At 36.6% G+C, this 16,486-nt stretch overlaps 1 protein-coding gene across 3 annotated transcripts; it reads right to left on the reverse strand.

Moving 5' to 3' along the window:
* Nucleotides 1-7,720: 7,720 nt before the first annotated feature.
* LOC106160985 (uncharacterized) lies at nucleotides 7,721-16,428 on the reverse strand. 3 transcript variants are annotated; one of them, XR_015335383.1, is made up of 2 exons: nucleotides 15,959-16,428; nucleotides 7,721-9,292 (listed from the first exon to the last, which is right to left on the reverse strand). XR_015335383.1 is itself a non-coding variant. In XM_087016726.1 (2 exons), exons 1-2 carry the CDS (start codon nucleotides 15,976-15,978, stop codon nucleotides 8,432-8,434), a joined length of 876 nt encoding a protein of 291 aa, XP_086872852.1. In that variant the 5' UTR covers nucleotides 15,979-16,071; the 3' UTR covers nucleotides 7,721-8,431. The 3 variants fall into 3 exon arrangements, 1 of the variants encoding a protein (XP_086872852.1); XR_015335382.1 differs by lacking the exon at nucleotides 15,959-16,428 and adding an exon at nucleotides 10,857-13,823; XM_087016726.1 differs by having other exon boundaries at nucleotides 15,964-16,071.
* Between the last annotated feature and the right edge of the window lie 58 nt (nucleotides 16,429-16,486).

Here is a 16,486-nt window from a genome sequence, read left to right on the forward strand (position 1 = left end):
CTTATCGTCAAATATGCTAAAGGAAGGTCTTCAAAGGCCTCCTCAAAAAGAGTTATTATCTGTTCAATTAAACGCTCTTGTTTCAAATGAACCTTGTCAAGTTTGCAAAATTTCCTTATTGCAAAACAGAAGTATATAGTATGAATTGCCTGTGCCACAAATACTAAAGTTCCGGTGATACAAAAAACAAAATAATAATCGTTCAAGTAAGGCGTCAGTCCTGCGTCATCTGGTTCTTGGTACTGAAAGTCGTATTCTTTAACTTCTTGGTATGCCAACCAGTCAGTGGCGATATCAAAAGTTGCTAATACAAAATTAGCTGCAACATATAGAAAACAAAGAGTGGATTTGCCCTCCCTCGTACAGCACTCCATCATTAGTTCACGCCCACTAAATCAATATTCTTGTGAGGTCTTTGAACATTCGATGGTTACAAATAGCGTCAGTTAAATTCCAGCAGGCCTAACTTCCCTGTCGTTACGGTAAATTTTTTCTATTGGCAAACTATTAATCTTACCAGTACGCCTTTAGCAGCGTGGTTACGAAGTTTCGTTTATATCCTGCGCATTTCGCCCCTGAAACTTATAAGGTCTAAATGGAAATATGATCTGACCAGTTTTTAGGTTAAGCCTTTCTTGCTTTACAAAAGCAGCTGTCTGCTGACACAATGTCAAACTATTCGGTGTAGTTATGAATACAGCGGGATTCGCGCTCTGGTGCGTTTATAGAATTTTATTGAAAATGTTTGAGACAATATATCACCAAACTGTTCTTGTTTATAACCGTCTGAGATGTTATAGTCTAAACAGCTGTAATTGGTGTACATTATTGGAGTTAACACTTTTAGGACTTGTCTAGGGACAATGTTTTAGATTTTACTTTTGCTTTGTATCATCCTAGATGATTTCTAATCAGTATTCCGTCCGCGTATCCCTTGAATAGTGGTTTGAAAAGCTTATTATGGCTGAATGAGCATAATTTAAATGCTACCAGTTTTTAGGTTAAGCCTTTCTTGCTTTACAAAAGCAGCTGTCTGCTGACACAATGTCAAACTATTCGGCGTAGCTATGAATACAGGGGTATACGCGCTCTGGTGCGTTTATAGAATTTTATCGAAAATGTTTGAGACAATATTTCACCAAACTGTTCTTGTTTATAACCGTCTGAGATGTTATAGTCGAAACAGCTGTAATTGGTGTACATTATTGGAGTTTACTCTTTTAGGACTTGCCTAGGGACAATGTTTTAGATTTTACTTTTGCTTTGTTTCATCCTAGATGATTTCTAATCAGTATTCCGTCCGCGTATCCCTTGAATAGTGGTTTGAAAAGCTTATTATGGCTGAATGAGCATAATTTAAATGCTACCAGTTTTTAGGTTAAGCCTTTCTTGCTTTACAAAAGCAGCTGTCTGCTGACACAATGTCAAACTATTCGGTGTAGCTATGAATACAAGGGGATTCGCGCTCTGGTGCGTTTATAAAATTTTATTGAAAATGTTTGAGACAATATATCACCAAACTGTTCTTGTTTATAACCGTCTGAGATGTTATAGTCTAAACAGCTGTAATTGGTGTACATTATTGGAGTTTACACTTTTAGGACTTGTCTTGGGACAATGTTTTAGATTCTACTTTTGCCTTGTATCATCCTAGATGATTTCTAATCAGTATTCCGTCCGTGTACCCCTTGAATAGTGGTTTGAAAAGCTGATTATGGCTGAATGAACATAATTTAAATGCTACTGGACGTACACATGCAGTAAGCTAGCTGGTGCTATATATCTTGTAAAAGTATATATTGCATTAATCTCACCGGTAGCCTTTTCGACGGCTGAGAACCAATACTGCACTTTCACTTTCAAACAAGCACTCCATTAGTCTTGTTGACTCAGTCTCAGTCAATCCTTACTAGTAATCTTTCATTAACGCGATCGTTAACAATACTAGAGGATAAGCTCAAATTACGCTTTTTCATTGTACCTGCTGGTTTGGCACATCATACAAACGGTGGTAGCTAGGCACTAATTTGCTTGCGTTGTGTGCAAAATCAGGGCAACAAAACTGTCAAATGTACGGACAAAAAGTAGAAAAAGGTTGTCAATTATGATGCAATAGGGCACCTTTGTCTCGTTTGCATGTGCGCCACAATACCGCGATGTCGCGTCGTTATTGCGAGACGTACCCACTTCCGGGGACAATATTGCCTAGATTGTTAAGATAGAATGGCAATATCTCTTCAGTTTTGAGTAATATGTCAAACTACAGAGGAAAGGAAAAGACGCTGTAGAGAACAGTCAAGTTCTAAAGTGTATCTATAGAAAAAGAGGTGCAACATTTAGAGACAGTCGTTCAGGCTTCTACTCTACATTTAAGGACTGAATTAAGTAACAGAGTCAAGGTTGCTTTCAGTGCCCAAACGTTGCACAATATCTTATAGCCCCCGGAAGTTACGAAATCTTGAATTTTTTTAGGAAAAATAGTCCAATCAAGCTGATTTCAAAGGTGACCTGCCCTTTACTAATATTCATCTATTCTGTATCTTTTAAGAACAAAAGGTCAAACTGTTTTGCACTTATTTCTGAGAATGCACGGCGGTGACGACGACGGCGACTACAGACACACATGATAGCTATGCACGTACTAACAGACAAAATGTGTTCATCATTTCAACAGCATGGTTTACATATAAGAAGTACATTGTGTATAGTTTCTTTTTCCTTTTATGGCTGATATTATATTTCAATGGTGAATCCTGGAGAGGGAATAGAGAGCACGTACCCCTTCCTTAGTTTTCGTTGTGACCCATTCTTCGCCTTTTCCCTTTAAATGAAAAATATAATATATATAAATAAATAAATATCTAGTATTTTCATCACTTTTGAAAACAATTTTGCCAGTCTATTACTCTGCTTGTTTGTGAGTTTGTGCGCTTATAGTAAAATTTTGTCGGCGATAGCGGCTACAATTTTAGAGATTTTTGTTGCATTTTTTTTTTTTTTTTTTTTTTTTTTTTTTTTTTTTTGTAGATAGATGATAGACCTAGGATGAACTGATATGATTGTTAGTGCAACAGGGGGTTAGGCTGTTCCTGCGGATGGTCGATTCCTTACTCTTTTTGCATTTTAAATTCTGTCATCTCTTCCGATATTATTAGAGCGAGGAATTTCGATATAAAACAGAATTATAAAATCGCCTAAAGAAGGAATGATAAAATTTTGGTAATGATGAATTAATTAGATAATGGTTAGTTATTAATTAATTAAATCATGGTAAGTTATTGATTAATTAATTAATGAAAATAATTGTTAGTTATTCATAAATTATATGGTAACTATCTACCTGTCCGCCAATGAAATGCTTTTCCCAAAACTTGACACTGTTTTTGAAACGGGCCCCGAACGCAGAATCGGCGCTATAATTCTTGAAATGTCAAAAGTAAAGTTTTAACGTTTTTTTCCTTTTTTTCACAAAAATTTTTATTGCTGGATGGATTGCTTTTCTACCAGTTAGAAACATTGGTATCCGGTGCGAAGTGACAGAGAGACCCCATTGATAGAGAATCTGGTTCCCATTCATTTGCACAGGTAAGCCTCGCCCTAGATTTTGAGCCACTTCCGTCAGGCTAACCCTAACCTGTATAATTAAATGGAGGGTGGACTCTCTGTCACACGGATCCTTAGTTTCGTCACACCGGCGCGAAAAGCAAAACACTTTCGTTCCCTAGGATGACCCGAACCTAGATTTCCACCTGTATTTCTACATAGTTAAGAAATATGTTCCTATGGGATATAATTTCCTTTCACAGAAACGCATGCCCTATGTAATAAATGTCAATATAATTGGTATTTAAAAAGAAAGCGATGAGCATTTCTAATTTTCGATTGGTCGACAGCGGCCATCACGCAACCTCATTGGTAAGGCGGTGGGATGGAAAAACTTTCAACAAATCTAAAAGGTAAGAAAATTCGTTTTCTTCTTTCTTTCTATTATGTATACTAGCCAGAAATCCGTAAATTTTAATAGGTGTGACAACAATTTTGAGCAACAGTGTATAAATAAATGTTTTAAGTACTCTGCTTTTCAACAAAAGAACTTTTCGACAAAAGCAGTTGTGAAAGCATCCGTGATATGCAAATACCCTTGACAAGTACAATAGTAAGGCTGATCAACACTAGTTTAGAAAAACGCTTTAAAGTGTATGTATTAATGCTCACAATTCACACAGAGCTTATCTGGAAGTAAAGGTGTCGCCATTGTAACCTACGCCTTTGTTGGAGCTGGATCGGAGGGGTAAAGTGTATCAACATATAAGACTTCTAGGTAACATATTTGGTATCCACAAGAGTTTAGAATGGGGATGTGTAAAGGCTATCTTAACCTCTTGTATATTATACCAGAAGTTAGTTTAATATTAACATCTTTTGATGTTCTCACTGACTGGTTGGCATACATCGAACTTAAAGAATTCGATTTCTATTACCAAGAACCGAATGACCCAGGACTGACGTCTTATTTGCACGAAACTTATTATCAGTTTTGTATCATCGGAACTATAGTATATGTGGCACACACCGCCTATAACATATACTTTTATGTCGCAATCGAAAAGTATATCAGAGAAGAAGACAGAGATGAAGACAGAGAAGAAGACAGAGAAGAAGGCGGAAAGCTGGACATACAGTTACTCATTGCACTGGTAATAGCGCTTGCTGAAGAGTCCCTAGAGGACCTTCCTTTAGCATATCTGACAATAAGAATGTTCTCGACTGGATCATGTTTAGTACCGACAAAAGTTACATCCGCTGCAGCTTTTGTGTCAAGAGCTGCAAGTTTAGCAGCAAGGGTGTTCAGAGCAGGTTTGTCTTGGTTTAAGGTTTGCACTGCATCGTGTACCTGCAGATGTAGGCACGCTCCATTTCAGGTGTTGTCAATCATTTTTGTAATTTTAGTAAGTACAATATCTATTGCAGCATTTCTTATGGATTTTGCAGCCATATTGGCGGTGATTAACAATAAGCACGCTTTCATCCACGATATTCTAAGGCATGTGGATGTACACCTGGATAAAACCAACCTGAAAACTGCCAGCCTCGAGTTCGACAAATGGACGGATCCAGCAGGTTGGATTGATTCCGAGACTATGTTTAACCTGGCATCCATAGACAGAGACGTTGATATAGCAATAGTGGCCAGGGTCAACATCAACTTTTCACACTCAGCTGCTTATATGAAACTGAACCAATCCAGCAAATTAGAACGAGTCGCCATTTTGACGTACGCCAATGTAGTTTATGAAGCTGGATCAGGTGGTATGGACATAAGACTCCCATGTAACATATTTGGTATCTATGACACATCGACTATTCAAACAAGGTCGTTCATAGAGACAACTCCGAACAACCATTCTTCGAACCAGTGGACGGAGAGAACCACAACTTTTAACCAACGGACAAACACAGAAATGACCCCTGTCAATAACATATCAACAAGCTTGGAATATCCGTTCAATTCAACTCATTCGTTCATACCGGACACGACAACGGGACACACCCCCACAACTACCGCCGCTCCATTCAGCACCGATAGCCTCACTTTATCAACCGAAAATCAAATATCGGATGCAACACAGTCTGGAAATGTGTCTTCAATTAGGAACAACACTTTGAGAACATGTGACGTCGTTTTTCACCTTCTGTACATGTCAAGCAAGTCTACAATATTCTACGACTACAAGATAGAGACCCGAAGTTCGCCCGACGACTGTAATCTTCAAAACGATTCGGTTGATCTAACTTTAGACTTTCAAACGATTATGCCGGATGCCAATGTTTCTAACTGGAAGCCCAGTGATTCGCCCAGCAACGAAAAATTATTCTGTGGAGCCAGGAAACCGTTTCAATTCGACTTTGGACATATCACGACATGTGATGCCGATGCTGTTTTCGGAACCGTTTCCAAAAACAATATCAAGTTCTGGGAAAAGCATTTCAGTGGCGGAGAGGTAGATACGTATCAGTGCTTTGACGTCGGACGTTGCAAGAGGATGACTTGAGGTGAAATACTAGCAGTAAATCTAACTGTAAATTTGAGAATCTTTGTAACTGAGTTGCTTATAGTACTGTTCATTTACCTTTATAATAGGCCTTGATATCGCATCACGCAACAACCCGTATATTTTGTATATTTTTTGTGAAATAATCATTTCCAAACGTTTCCTCATACACATAGAAAGTATTTTTTTGTGTATTTATCCAGTTTAGATCGAGAAAAAACTAGAACTATGCATTAAATTCTTATTTACATGGGTTGTAAATTTTAATTTGCCTTAAACGCATCACTGATAAAACTTTATGAAATCTGTGAAAGTTTTTAGCCACATGTATGTTAAAGACGTGTATATTTAGATAGCTCATTAATATTTAATAAGGAAGGGGATACGCCTTACAGTCGAGTACAGCAGCCAGTTATCCCACTATTGATTCTTTTGTTTTAATGCGTCTATATCAACCCCTTTGTAGAAGATTCGAGTGTACTTGAATGCGATATCACATCTACTGCAATTATCTAGCATTACCACAGCCTATGTTAACATTACAGTGTACACAGTGAGTGGTGTACAGTAAGAGGGCATTCCCAGAGATTTAGATCGTTCTTGCTAGATCTACCTAACTCCCTGGGGGTTCACGCTAAATTGCAGTCAGCCGACCGCGCACGGAAGTTAATTATCCCCTTACAGCTTTTAGTAAGCGGGACAGACATTTAAGCCGGCTAAGCTGACAGTAATCTAGTGAGACTCCCCACGGGGATGGATCGATCTAAATCTCTGGGAATACACTCTAAGGCTAGCTGATCTTCGATTGCACCCAGCTTAATGATGCCCCTTACATCATTTAGATAACTATCTCGGATATAGAGAAAATCCCAAAACCGAAACGGTATTTTCTCCCCAAAATGGCGCTATGAACAGCGTCGTCCGTGAGACACTGCACTTAATCTCTATATTTAATTGGACTTTTGGAAAGTATGTTTTATTTCTTTAAATAGCAAAAAAAAAAAGGGGGGGGGGGGTTGTCTCCAATGTCTCAATGACTTTTACCGTTTTACCATTTCCCGACTTATTTTTTTTATGGCATAAAACTTGTAACGTCTATTTTCTGAAATGCATACTTTATTTTAATAGATGTGCGAATTACCAGAAAAATATGTAATAATATATAATTGTTTAAATTTTATTGTCATTAATAACAGATTTAATAAAGCGTGTATAATCCATCTTAATAGTTTTAATCGGAAACTGTCCATTAAATTGCTTTTGGATGATGCATTACATATTCGTAAGAATTGGGGATTGTTTGAACAAATGATAAAAAGAGAAAGCATTCTCAAAGGGTTCATTCAAATAATTTACAATTTATTCATTTGATCCATTTATTAAGACAGGAAATATATATATAGTTTACGCCATTTCTACAAGCAAGTGCTCTATTTACAGCCAACTAACGGAAAGTTTGCCTAGTCCACAAGTGCCACTGCCTTATCCCCGTCGACCCCATTCTAAATTTCAAACCAAACTGAAACTTCTAATTCAAATAAATATCCCGGCACTTCAGAGTCTCTTTTATCGCTAATGTGAAAGTTATAACACTCTTCGTTTAATTGCGAAATGCAAGTAATTGTGCAATAATATAAGGCGAATGTATAAGGATATTTAAAAAAGGCTGAAAAGAGAGATTCTTCTTTATTGAGATATTGACGTCTTTTGGGAATTTTACCCTGTCTTTATATTTAACACAGTGAGGAGGCAGTATTTCTCTTATAAATTCTCAGGTTTACCAAAGACTTTGGAGTTTTTCATTTTAGAATTATTATTTGGTAATACGATTAAAAGATGCACAGTCTTTCAATTAAATATCGTAAAAGGCGCTGACGGTAGAATAGAGTGATGCAACGAACCTTTACCCTGAAGTAAAATTGCCTGTCTGTTATATGTAAATGACACTAAAACTCAACCCCCTTCTATCCATGTAATAGATCAAGTTAACAAGAAGTTGCATTTGTCTCAAAATTTGGGAATGATAAGTTCTGTAAGGAAAATAAAAGAGAATTTAAAGCATATGCAGTAATATTCCCATGTATACGCAGTTAAACTGGCGCACTTATTTTCTGTCACATAACCGTACATTTTCAAATCAATGATGTCGAGTTCATGGACAAAGTCTGCTATTTTCAGAAATTGAGTAAACAGCGTTTAGTTCTTATGAATTCATCTAGTGCAATTTGTACGAGAAAGTGCGCATGACTGCTAATGTGTTAGCATCAGTGATGGCAGTTAGTCCTAATCCAGAGTCTTTCGAATGTTTTGGAATACAGCGGGAATTCCAGTCGTAGAAAGTACAGTGGGCGTATCCGGCACGTGCCAGTGTTCAAGTGCTACTGCTCTATCGTTGTTAACGCATCCCCCACGGATCTCCCCCAGCGCGACGCTGAGCCACCGAAACCGTTGGCTTTCCTCTGGTACTTTTGTAACAAATCTAAGAGTTCCTCGGCAAGTTTAGGCTTTGACCGCCGAGTTCGCTTACGGCTACCAACGGACCGACCCCAACGCGAGCTTGAGTTTCCATACCCGCCACGGTTTTGCTTTTGGTGTTCTAACATCGCTAACAATTCCTCTACGGTTGGTGAACTGCCGCTGATGCCACTGATGAATCTTTTCTTCCGTGCTGCGGAAAGGCCATTGCGCTTTTGGACCTTTGTATAATGAACGGCCGCTGACGCAGAACGTTGCGACGTAGCACTATTTTTAATTCGATCGCCAGATGAAGATAGATATGCCTCTAGATACTGACTAAATTTTTCGTCGATTTCACAGATTTTCTCAAGCTTGGCAACGCGTTCTAGGGCTTGTTGGTCGAAATAGACAGTTGCATGCGCCTCCAATTCTGGCTTGTTCACATGAATGTAAGTTTTCAGGAATGTTAGAAATTGCTCATCGTTTGCAACTAAGTCGAATAATCGTTCTTTAGATGGGTTACTTTCAATATCTGAATTAATATAATCGTCCAGTCCACTCTTTGGAACGTCGCCGTCACGAACATCTGGCGTTGCTTTAATTTCATCTAATTTCTTTAATGTTTCGGATAGTTTGTTACTTTCGCCGCCCTTTTTGCTGCCTGGAAATGTGGCAAGTTGGTTGTTTTGTTTTTCAATTCGGTCCTCTGTCAGCGGTTTAGCCACAACGAGATACACAAGAGAAAGAATGGCAAGGCAAAAAAATTCTCTCATCTTGGAAACCTGAAGTTGAAATAATGAAGGAATATTAACATCTATCGTTTATTTATCAAGGCAAAGGTTAATAATGCGTAAAAATATTGCACTTTAGGCTATAGAACAACGAAAACTTTATTTTATGTCATTTTGATAAAATCTTTAAAAAAGTAGCCTTGCTTTTATTCAGGTTCATTGTAGGACTAGGAAGTTTAAAACTATACTAAAAAATAGCTTCTATATCGCCCATTCATAAAAATCATAAAAATTGGGCAAGACGTTCGATATTGAGCAACGGCGTGATAACGATAATGAATAAAAGTAAATAAAATATCTTACTTGTATGCATTTATGATATAATGTTATTTGTACAATTTTCATTTAAATTGTTAAATTACTTTTCGAATAAGCGGAGAATATAAATTATGTAATTTTGTTGTTTTCATAATTCAACACCTAGGCCTCATATTTTTTATATTAACCTGATCTACTTTTTCACATTTTGATATTATTCCATCCTCTTTAGCCTTAGACGTAAACGAACATTCAACAATACGTCTCGAAACTAACGATCTATTTTCCTTGTCGCATATACATGCAGTGAAATCCATAGCATTACTTACTGTTCTGAATGAGATCAATGCGGAAGTTGAATCTATAATCAGCTTTCTTGGAAGAACCCTTTTTAGCGCGAACAAATTTGAAGCGCCCCTTTTGAAATGACTTTCAGCTTATGCATTAATTTTTTTTCTTTTTTGTCATTCATTCACTAATCATTACCATTACTAGTACTTTGCATTGTTTTATTGTATTTTAATCTTACCTATTAATTCATTACAATTTTTCTGATGAGAATTGTCAGAAAGTCCTTTTTCATCAGAAGAGAGATTATTCACAATCAATCTGGTTAATCGTTTAAAATGTATTTCTTAAAACTTGAATATCTAAACACCTCCCAATGCGTTAAGACCGCACAGAATTGCGTTAATATTTATTAGGCACAAATAGTTAATACACTATCCACACTCTGACGTATTCTGAACACCTGCCGTCAAGTTTCTCTTTATTCTTGCCGCCGCCCCACCCCCTACCTCCTACTGCTTAGAAATAGATAACCTTTAGGGCATGTATACAGCACACACCTGTTCTTGAGATAGTCGGCAATTTTTTCTTCTTTTGTTGACATTTTTTCTCCAACAGTTAGGACTCACGGACTCTGACTGCACTTAACAAACGCGAAATAAAAAAAATCTTTGAAGATTTTCGAGTTATTTTGTTCTGGTGTCTATCTCGGTTCTCAAATGGTGATGAATAAATTATAAGATGTATTTGAAGCGCTCATGGCATGTAGTTTTTGATGAAACAGTTAATTCTTTAGTTCAATGCAAAGAGGACAGAAAAAAGGTGACGCCTATTTCGAATTCTAAAGGACGGCTTAAAATCAAAGATCTTTTTTATTAGAAAATAATTCGCGTTATAAAGCATAATAAATTCCTCCCGTATTGATTTAAATGAACAAAAAAGAACCATAGAACATTTACGTTTTTAATCTAAAATGATTAAAAAATATAAATTAAAACAGTAGATTTACCTTTCAAAAATCAATCCCTTTCAAATGTGTTTTCTTCTTTGATTCAGTAAAACGCGCTCTACAATATCCTTCTGCTGTCGCTGTCTACCGCACAACTACTGAACGTCTGTTGGTTGGGAAAAGCATTCTGAAGCTTTATAATCCCGGTGGTCTTTTATAGCCGTTGATAGTGGGGTGACCAGCCACAGGTGAGAGAAGCAGGTCTCCCGGAGCGAGCACATGCCTGGCGAGAGGGCTGAGAGGAGGGTATCCGACCTCTCATACAACATTTTATTTTCTTCGTTGATTTACGACTTAATGACGTCATCATGTTTCTTTACTCGACCCACGCTTGTTTTTTGCAAAGGTCCTTGAGAATTGTCAAAATTATATTCCACTATTTAAATTGTCATTTTTATTATTATTGATGTTGTTGTTGTTACTTGTATTGTTATTAAATAATTTGGCAACCGTAAAGAGTTGGATAAATACATGACATAATGGCACAATCTGATGAAATTACTTATTGATAAGAATAAGAATTTTAATGGATATCAAAAACCAAGATAAATTTCCATTATATTTATGTTAACAAATTAAACAACTTTTGGGTTTTTTAATTTACCAGTTGGCTTTGAAGCTTTTAGTAATAATAAGTACTGTAAAGTAAGTGGTCCTACACTGATTTCTACAAAATAGTTCAATATTTAAGAGGTATTATACAAGTATTCAACTGAGTTAACATTAATACGGAGGTGCGTAAGATATTGCTTCCAATCACGAATAAGATGAAGGAACAGGGGTGGCAAATAAGAGGAAGAAGACGGTAAAGAGTACGTCGGCACTTTGGTCGGTTACCGTTTCAGACCTCACCGCGTTATCCTAAAGATACCTAGACCCGACAACAGATTAAACCTTATTAATATAATACCTCTGTGTCATTTCCACTACGGTATGATTATGTAGTAGTGAATAAATATGTGTGTAGATCTTTGATATGTAGCGCCGGGGAGGGCCGCTCAATCGCGCCCGAATCTCTCCGTTATCAGAATCTTACGAAGTAAGGAATGCGAGGAAATCACGTTGGTAGGCTAAATATGAAAGGGAACCTGTTTGGTCTGCGGGAATAAAATTCGCCGCCGGCTTTCAGTTAAAGCGAAAGATGGTATTTGGACAATTATCCATGGGCTACAGGAAGAAGATTGGTTCCTTTTCGAAAAGTTTAAATTTGGTTTGTTTCACAATATTTGATGGTTTGATGATTCTATATACAGTGTTAAGATTTATTTTGGTGAAAACGGGATGCACAAAATGGTGTTAAAATAATGTTGGACAAATCAACTTTTATGAAAAAATGACTATGATATATATATAATGTTAAATAAAATTAGAGATATATATTTCATAAAAGTATTGGACAGATGAGCAAGAAGCGAATCAAATTATTATCAAGTGAATTATTTTATTAGCTAGTCAGAGTGCTTCGTTTCTTTAATGGGAAATTTGTTGAAAATTTTTATTTTAAATTTTGATTGACTGGTAATATCATGTTTGTTATTTCACAAAAGAGAGAGAGAGAATGCACGAATAGAATTATAAAAAAACTTCTACCACGAATAACCAGCAAGCATGAAATCGTCTAAGTTCTTACATTTGGAAAATGATTTCAACAATATCGATTAAATACAGATAAAAGGGTGGTGTTGATTAGAATAAGTTTTTTGTGAGTGCCTATATTAGTAAAACTGAATAAAGCTGCCCATAGATATAGTACAGTTAATGATAACTAAGAGTATTTGTTATGCACCCTTGATAATTATACTGTGCCAGCGACTTTAATTTTTTTAATAAATATATTATCAGGTTATTAAAATGTGCGATTAAATGTGCGAATCCGTAAATGTAAGTCGTTGTATGCTAAAGCTATTAAAAGAAATTGAAATGCTTAAGTCGTTTTATCATAATACTACAAAAGCAAATGAAACACATAAATCTAAACTTGAAGGGACCCTCTCGGTAAAAAGTAAAACGGCAACACTTACTGCTATAGTAAAATAGCATAATAATAACAGTGTAATAGTATTTATAGTGTAACCCAAGCCAAAGGTGTTTCAGTGTCCAATTTATCTCTTTATTGTTTGAAAACAGTAAAATAATTGTACGTTTTTAAAATAGCAATTTTTGCTTGTACGGTGATGGGGGTTGACTAATGAACAAACAGTGTGTCATAATAAATGAGTCTAAGAAAGGTTATGTAATAAGCAAAGGTGGGAGTATAGGGCCTATAAACCAGGATGGTTAATCACCATTTCAATTTATTTGAAAATGTGTAAAAATATTCAAATTTCTTCTCTGGATTCGATGGCCAAGGCGTTGTGTTTAAAATGGCCTTATACCAATACAGGAAAACATGAAAAATTAATAAAATGAATCTTATCAAACCAATCCAATTTTACAGATAAATTTGGAGTAATTTAACGGATCTGCAGTCCTATTAGAACGACTAGAAGACAATACAAGAAACAAACATAAGTTGAACACGTGCTTCAAGTGCGCTTTTAATAAGTGGACTATTTTCAATCGGTTCTGTTTACTTTCCACTCGTAATCAAGTACCTTGTTTGTATCATTGAACTTGGATAACAACTGTGTAAACTTCTGTGAAGACTTCAAAGTCGGTGTTACATCTTTTCTTTCCCAGCCAATAAAAATGGGTAAATCTGATGTTATATCATTTAAATCATTCAAAGTAACATTATATGCAAAAAATGAAAAGTGTAAATTTGATGGAATATCATTTTAATCATTCAAAGTAACATACGGTGGTATTAAATTCTATCTACCTGTAAGATAATGGAAAATTTGTGAATTTTTTCATTTTTCAACAAACACCTGCGTAAAAAAAAGATACTAGACCTTCAAAGTCCGTGCTGCGTCTTTTCACTCCCACATAAAATGTCAAAATAGATATGATGTAGTTTTTTAGCCATTCAAGGTTGCGCAAGTTCTATTTACCGCAAAAAAAAAAAAAAAAAAAAAATATGGACATTGCGAATGAATTTTTCAACTGGTTAGTCGAAGTGATACAATTGACTTACAAAAATGTGAAATTACAGCAAGTTTCCTCGAATTTACCCCATGAAGGATACCTTGACGATCCTCACCGTGGTATAGATATTTTTCTCCAGCCGTCGGTAGCCGTGAAACTCGACAGGGCAGCAGACGGCATGAGATAAGAAAATGGCGGGGCACTTTGCAGCTGTGAGGCAACCAAGAAAACTGGAAGTCAACCAAAGATGGCATTTGTTTACTTGTCTCTTGCTTCATGATTAAGGTTACCTAATTTCAGCAGTGGTTTCCTAGGCCCTATTTAAATCGAAATGAAAGCGTTCTAATGGATAAATAAAATGGATTACACCGGGTAATTGTATTAATGTAGGCCCGATTCTTCTGCAATAATGGTTCTATTGTTTGTAGGTGTTGGGATAAGCAGCTATTGGGAAATTAAGAGGCTATCAATTGGTCAAAGTACGATAATTCTACCAATTCAAGTTATACCAGATATCATATCTTCCTTCTGAAACTTACAAAAGAGATTGGAAATATTTTCGCCAGGAACACGTACTGTAGTTGAGCGCTGTTCATCAAGATTTACTCCTCCGGGCGATTTGATCTATTTACATTCTTTATTGCTTTTATTATTTTCAATCATTGCAAAAATAAAGAAATGAATGGATGAATAAATGAATAAACCAAAAAAAAAAAAAAGAAAACTTATATAACTCATCTTGTAGAAAGGGCCTGCTTGTAGGAAAGGTTTTACCATTTGTAAGACAATCAACGGACAATGAATCTCTCTCTCTTAATACTAAAGTGACTGTTACATGCCTTTCTGGTCAAATATAACCGTAATTAATGGGAAACTTTGCTCTTTGTTCAAGTAATCTGCCTGTCACATGATGCCTGAAGGTGTGACCCCCCAGGAGCGTCTGGCGGGGGGCTCATCCTGACTTGTTTACGAGCACTGTCGTCGTGGGAAACTGAAGGTCAGCTACGTCAGCAACTGTCACCCTGTATAACATAGACCAATCGGCAACTTATTGGCTGCATTCACAACAGAAAATCCTCGGATCTACTGATCCGCAGATCAAATATGGCGGACCCTACATGAAAGAAGAGCCGACCAATCCGCTGACGGTCTCCCCGCTTTCGCACGCGCCATTAAACGGGATCAAATCACGGCTCAGAGGTTTAATTGCTAGATCCCACAAGGACGGCGCGTGTTGAGGCAGAGAGAACATCAGCAGCTTAGTCGGCTCTTCATGTAGGGTCCGCCATATTTGATACGTGGATCAGTAGATCCGAGGATCATTTGTTGTGAATGCCCTTGAGGTCATTCTAAGCTATGGACGTAGTTCAACCGCCGCTTCCGTGCCGTGGAAGAGCAGTCAGCTCCAAACATGCTGCGTTACGCGGGGTAGAGGGGTGAGTTTACGAAACCAAGTCCAAGGCTGAAAGGCCATGAGGCAGGTGAACCCCTGCTGAGGGGGTGGGGCCAAGAGACAAGATCCCTGGATATTTTTTTCAACTGGGTATCAGGTTATGATTGGTAAATTTGGAGAAATTATAGACACGAATACATCATACGCATTATGCTTGCTACAATAAATGAATAAATAAATAGATAAATAAATGATAAATAAACAAAGGAATAAATGGAAGAATTAATGATGAAAGGGTGACAAAATAAATCAATAAAGAAATAGATAGTTCAATGGATCAGAGAATAGATGAATGAAAAACAGTAAAACTAATTAATTAGTGAATTTATTTATGATAGAGACTAAAGAGAATATTAAAAAGCAGAAAACTAAACAAGTCGGACTTATAAGAGACTTAGGGAACAAATTATAGTATATAAAGCAAGTGGTTTTGTATACATCTAAGATAATTGGCTTTAAATATAATTATTTAATTATATTGTGCTCTCTGATATCGGACCAATACAAAATGATTTTCCTTAAAGTATTAAATGAAATATTTACAAGTCTAAAGATGATTTTCATCGGCATCAAATCTACCAGACGGCTGATGATTTTTTTTTTATTATTTTCATTTTCAAACCTCACATATTCCGGTATCATCGAGGTTTTTTCTTCATAGATTAAGTCCCTCTGTTCTAAGATATAGGACGGTATCCACAGCTGAGTTCTAGTTCTGAGGAATTCAAAAATAAGTAAAATAAAAAAAATGTTATCAACTATCTAACTTTGATTAAACAGTTATAAATATCAGTATAATTAACTACTGTTAAGTAACATAAACAGACCGGGGCCTTGGCCCCCTTCTTGGCGTGACAACAGCGCGAGGTGATCAGTGCTTCTCACGTGTATGCCTTGTGCAGCTGGGGCGCTCTTGTTGCGAGGTTTCCTCAGCAACCCACTCTCTATATATAACTGTGAGCGATTTCCACTCTGACTGCACGCAAGATATCCGGAATGTTGTTAAAGGAATACTATTCCCTTTGAAAATATTCCAAAATCATGTTTACTGTCTACATACTCTGCAAAGCTGTATATTTATCTTTCCCAGACTTTAAAAAGTGCAAAAGTACAAAAAGTATAGAAAGACATGGACTGTCATGTAGAACTG

The sequence above is a fragment of the Lingula anatina genome, chromosome 7, assembly GCF_051362555.1.
Source record: "Lingula anatina isolate TDL-2025a chromosome 7, LinAna3.0, whole genome shotgun sequence".
In the NCBI taxonomy this organism is placed as follows: Eukaryota; Metazoa; Brachiopoda; class Lingulata; order Lingulida; family Lingulidae; genus Lingula; species Lingula anatina.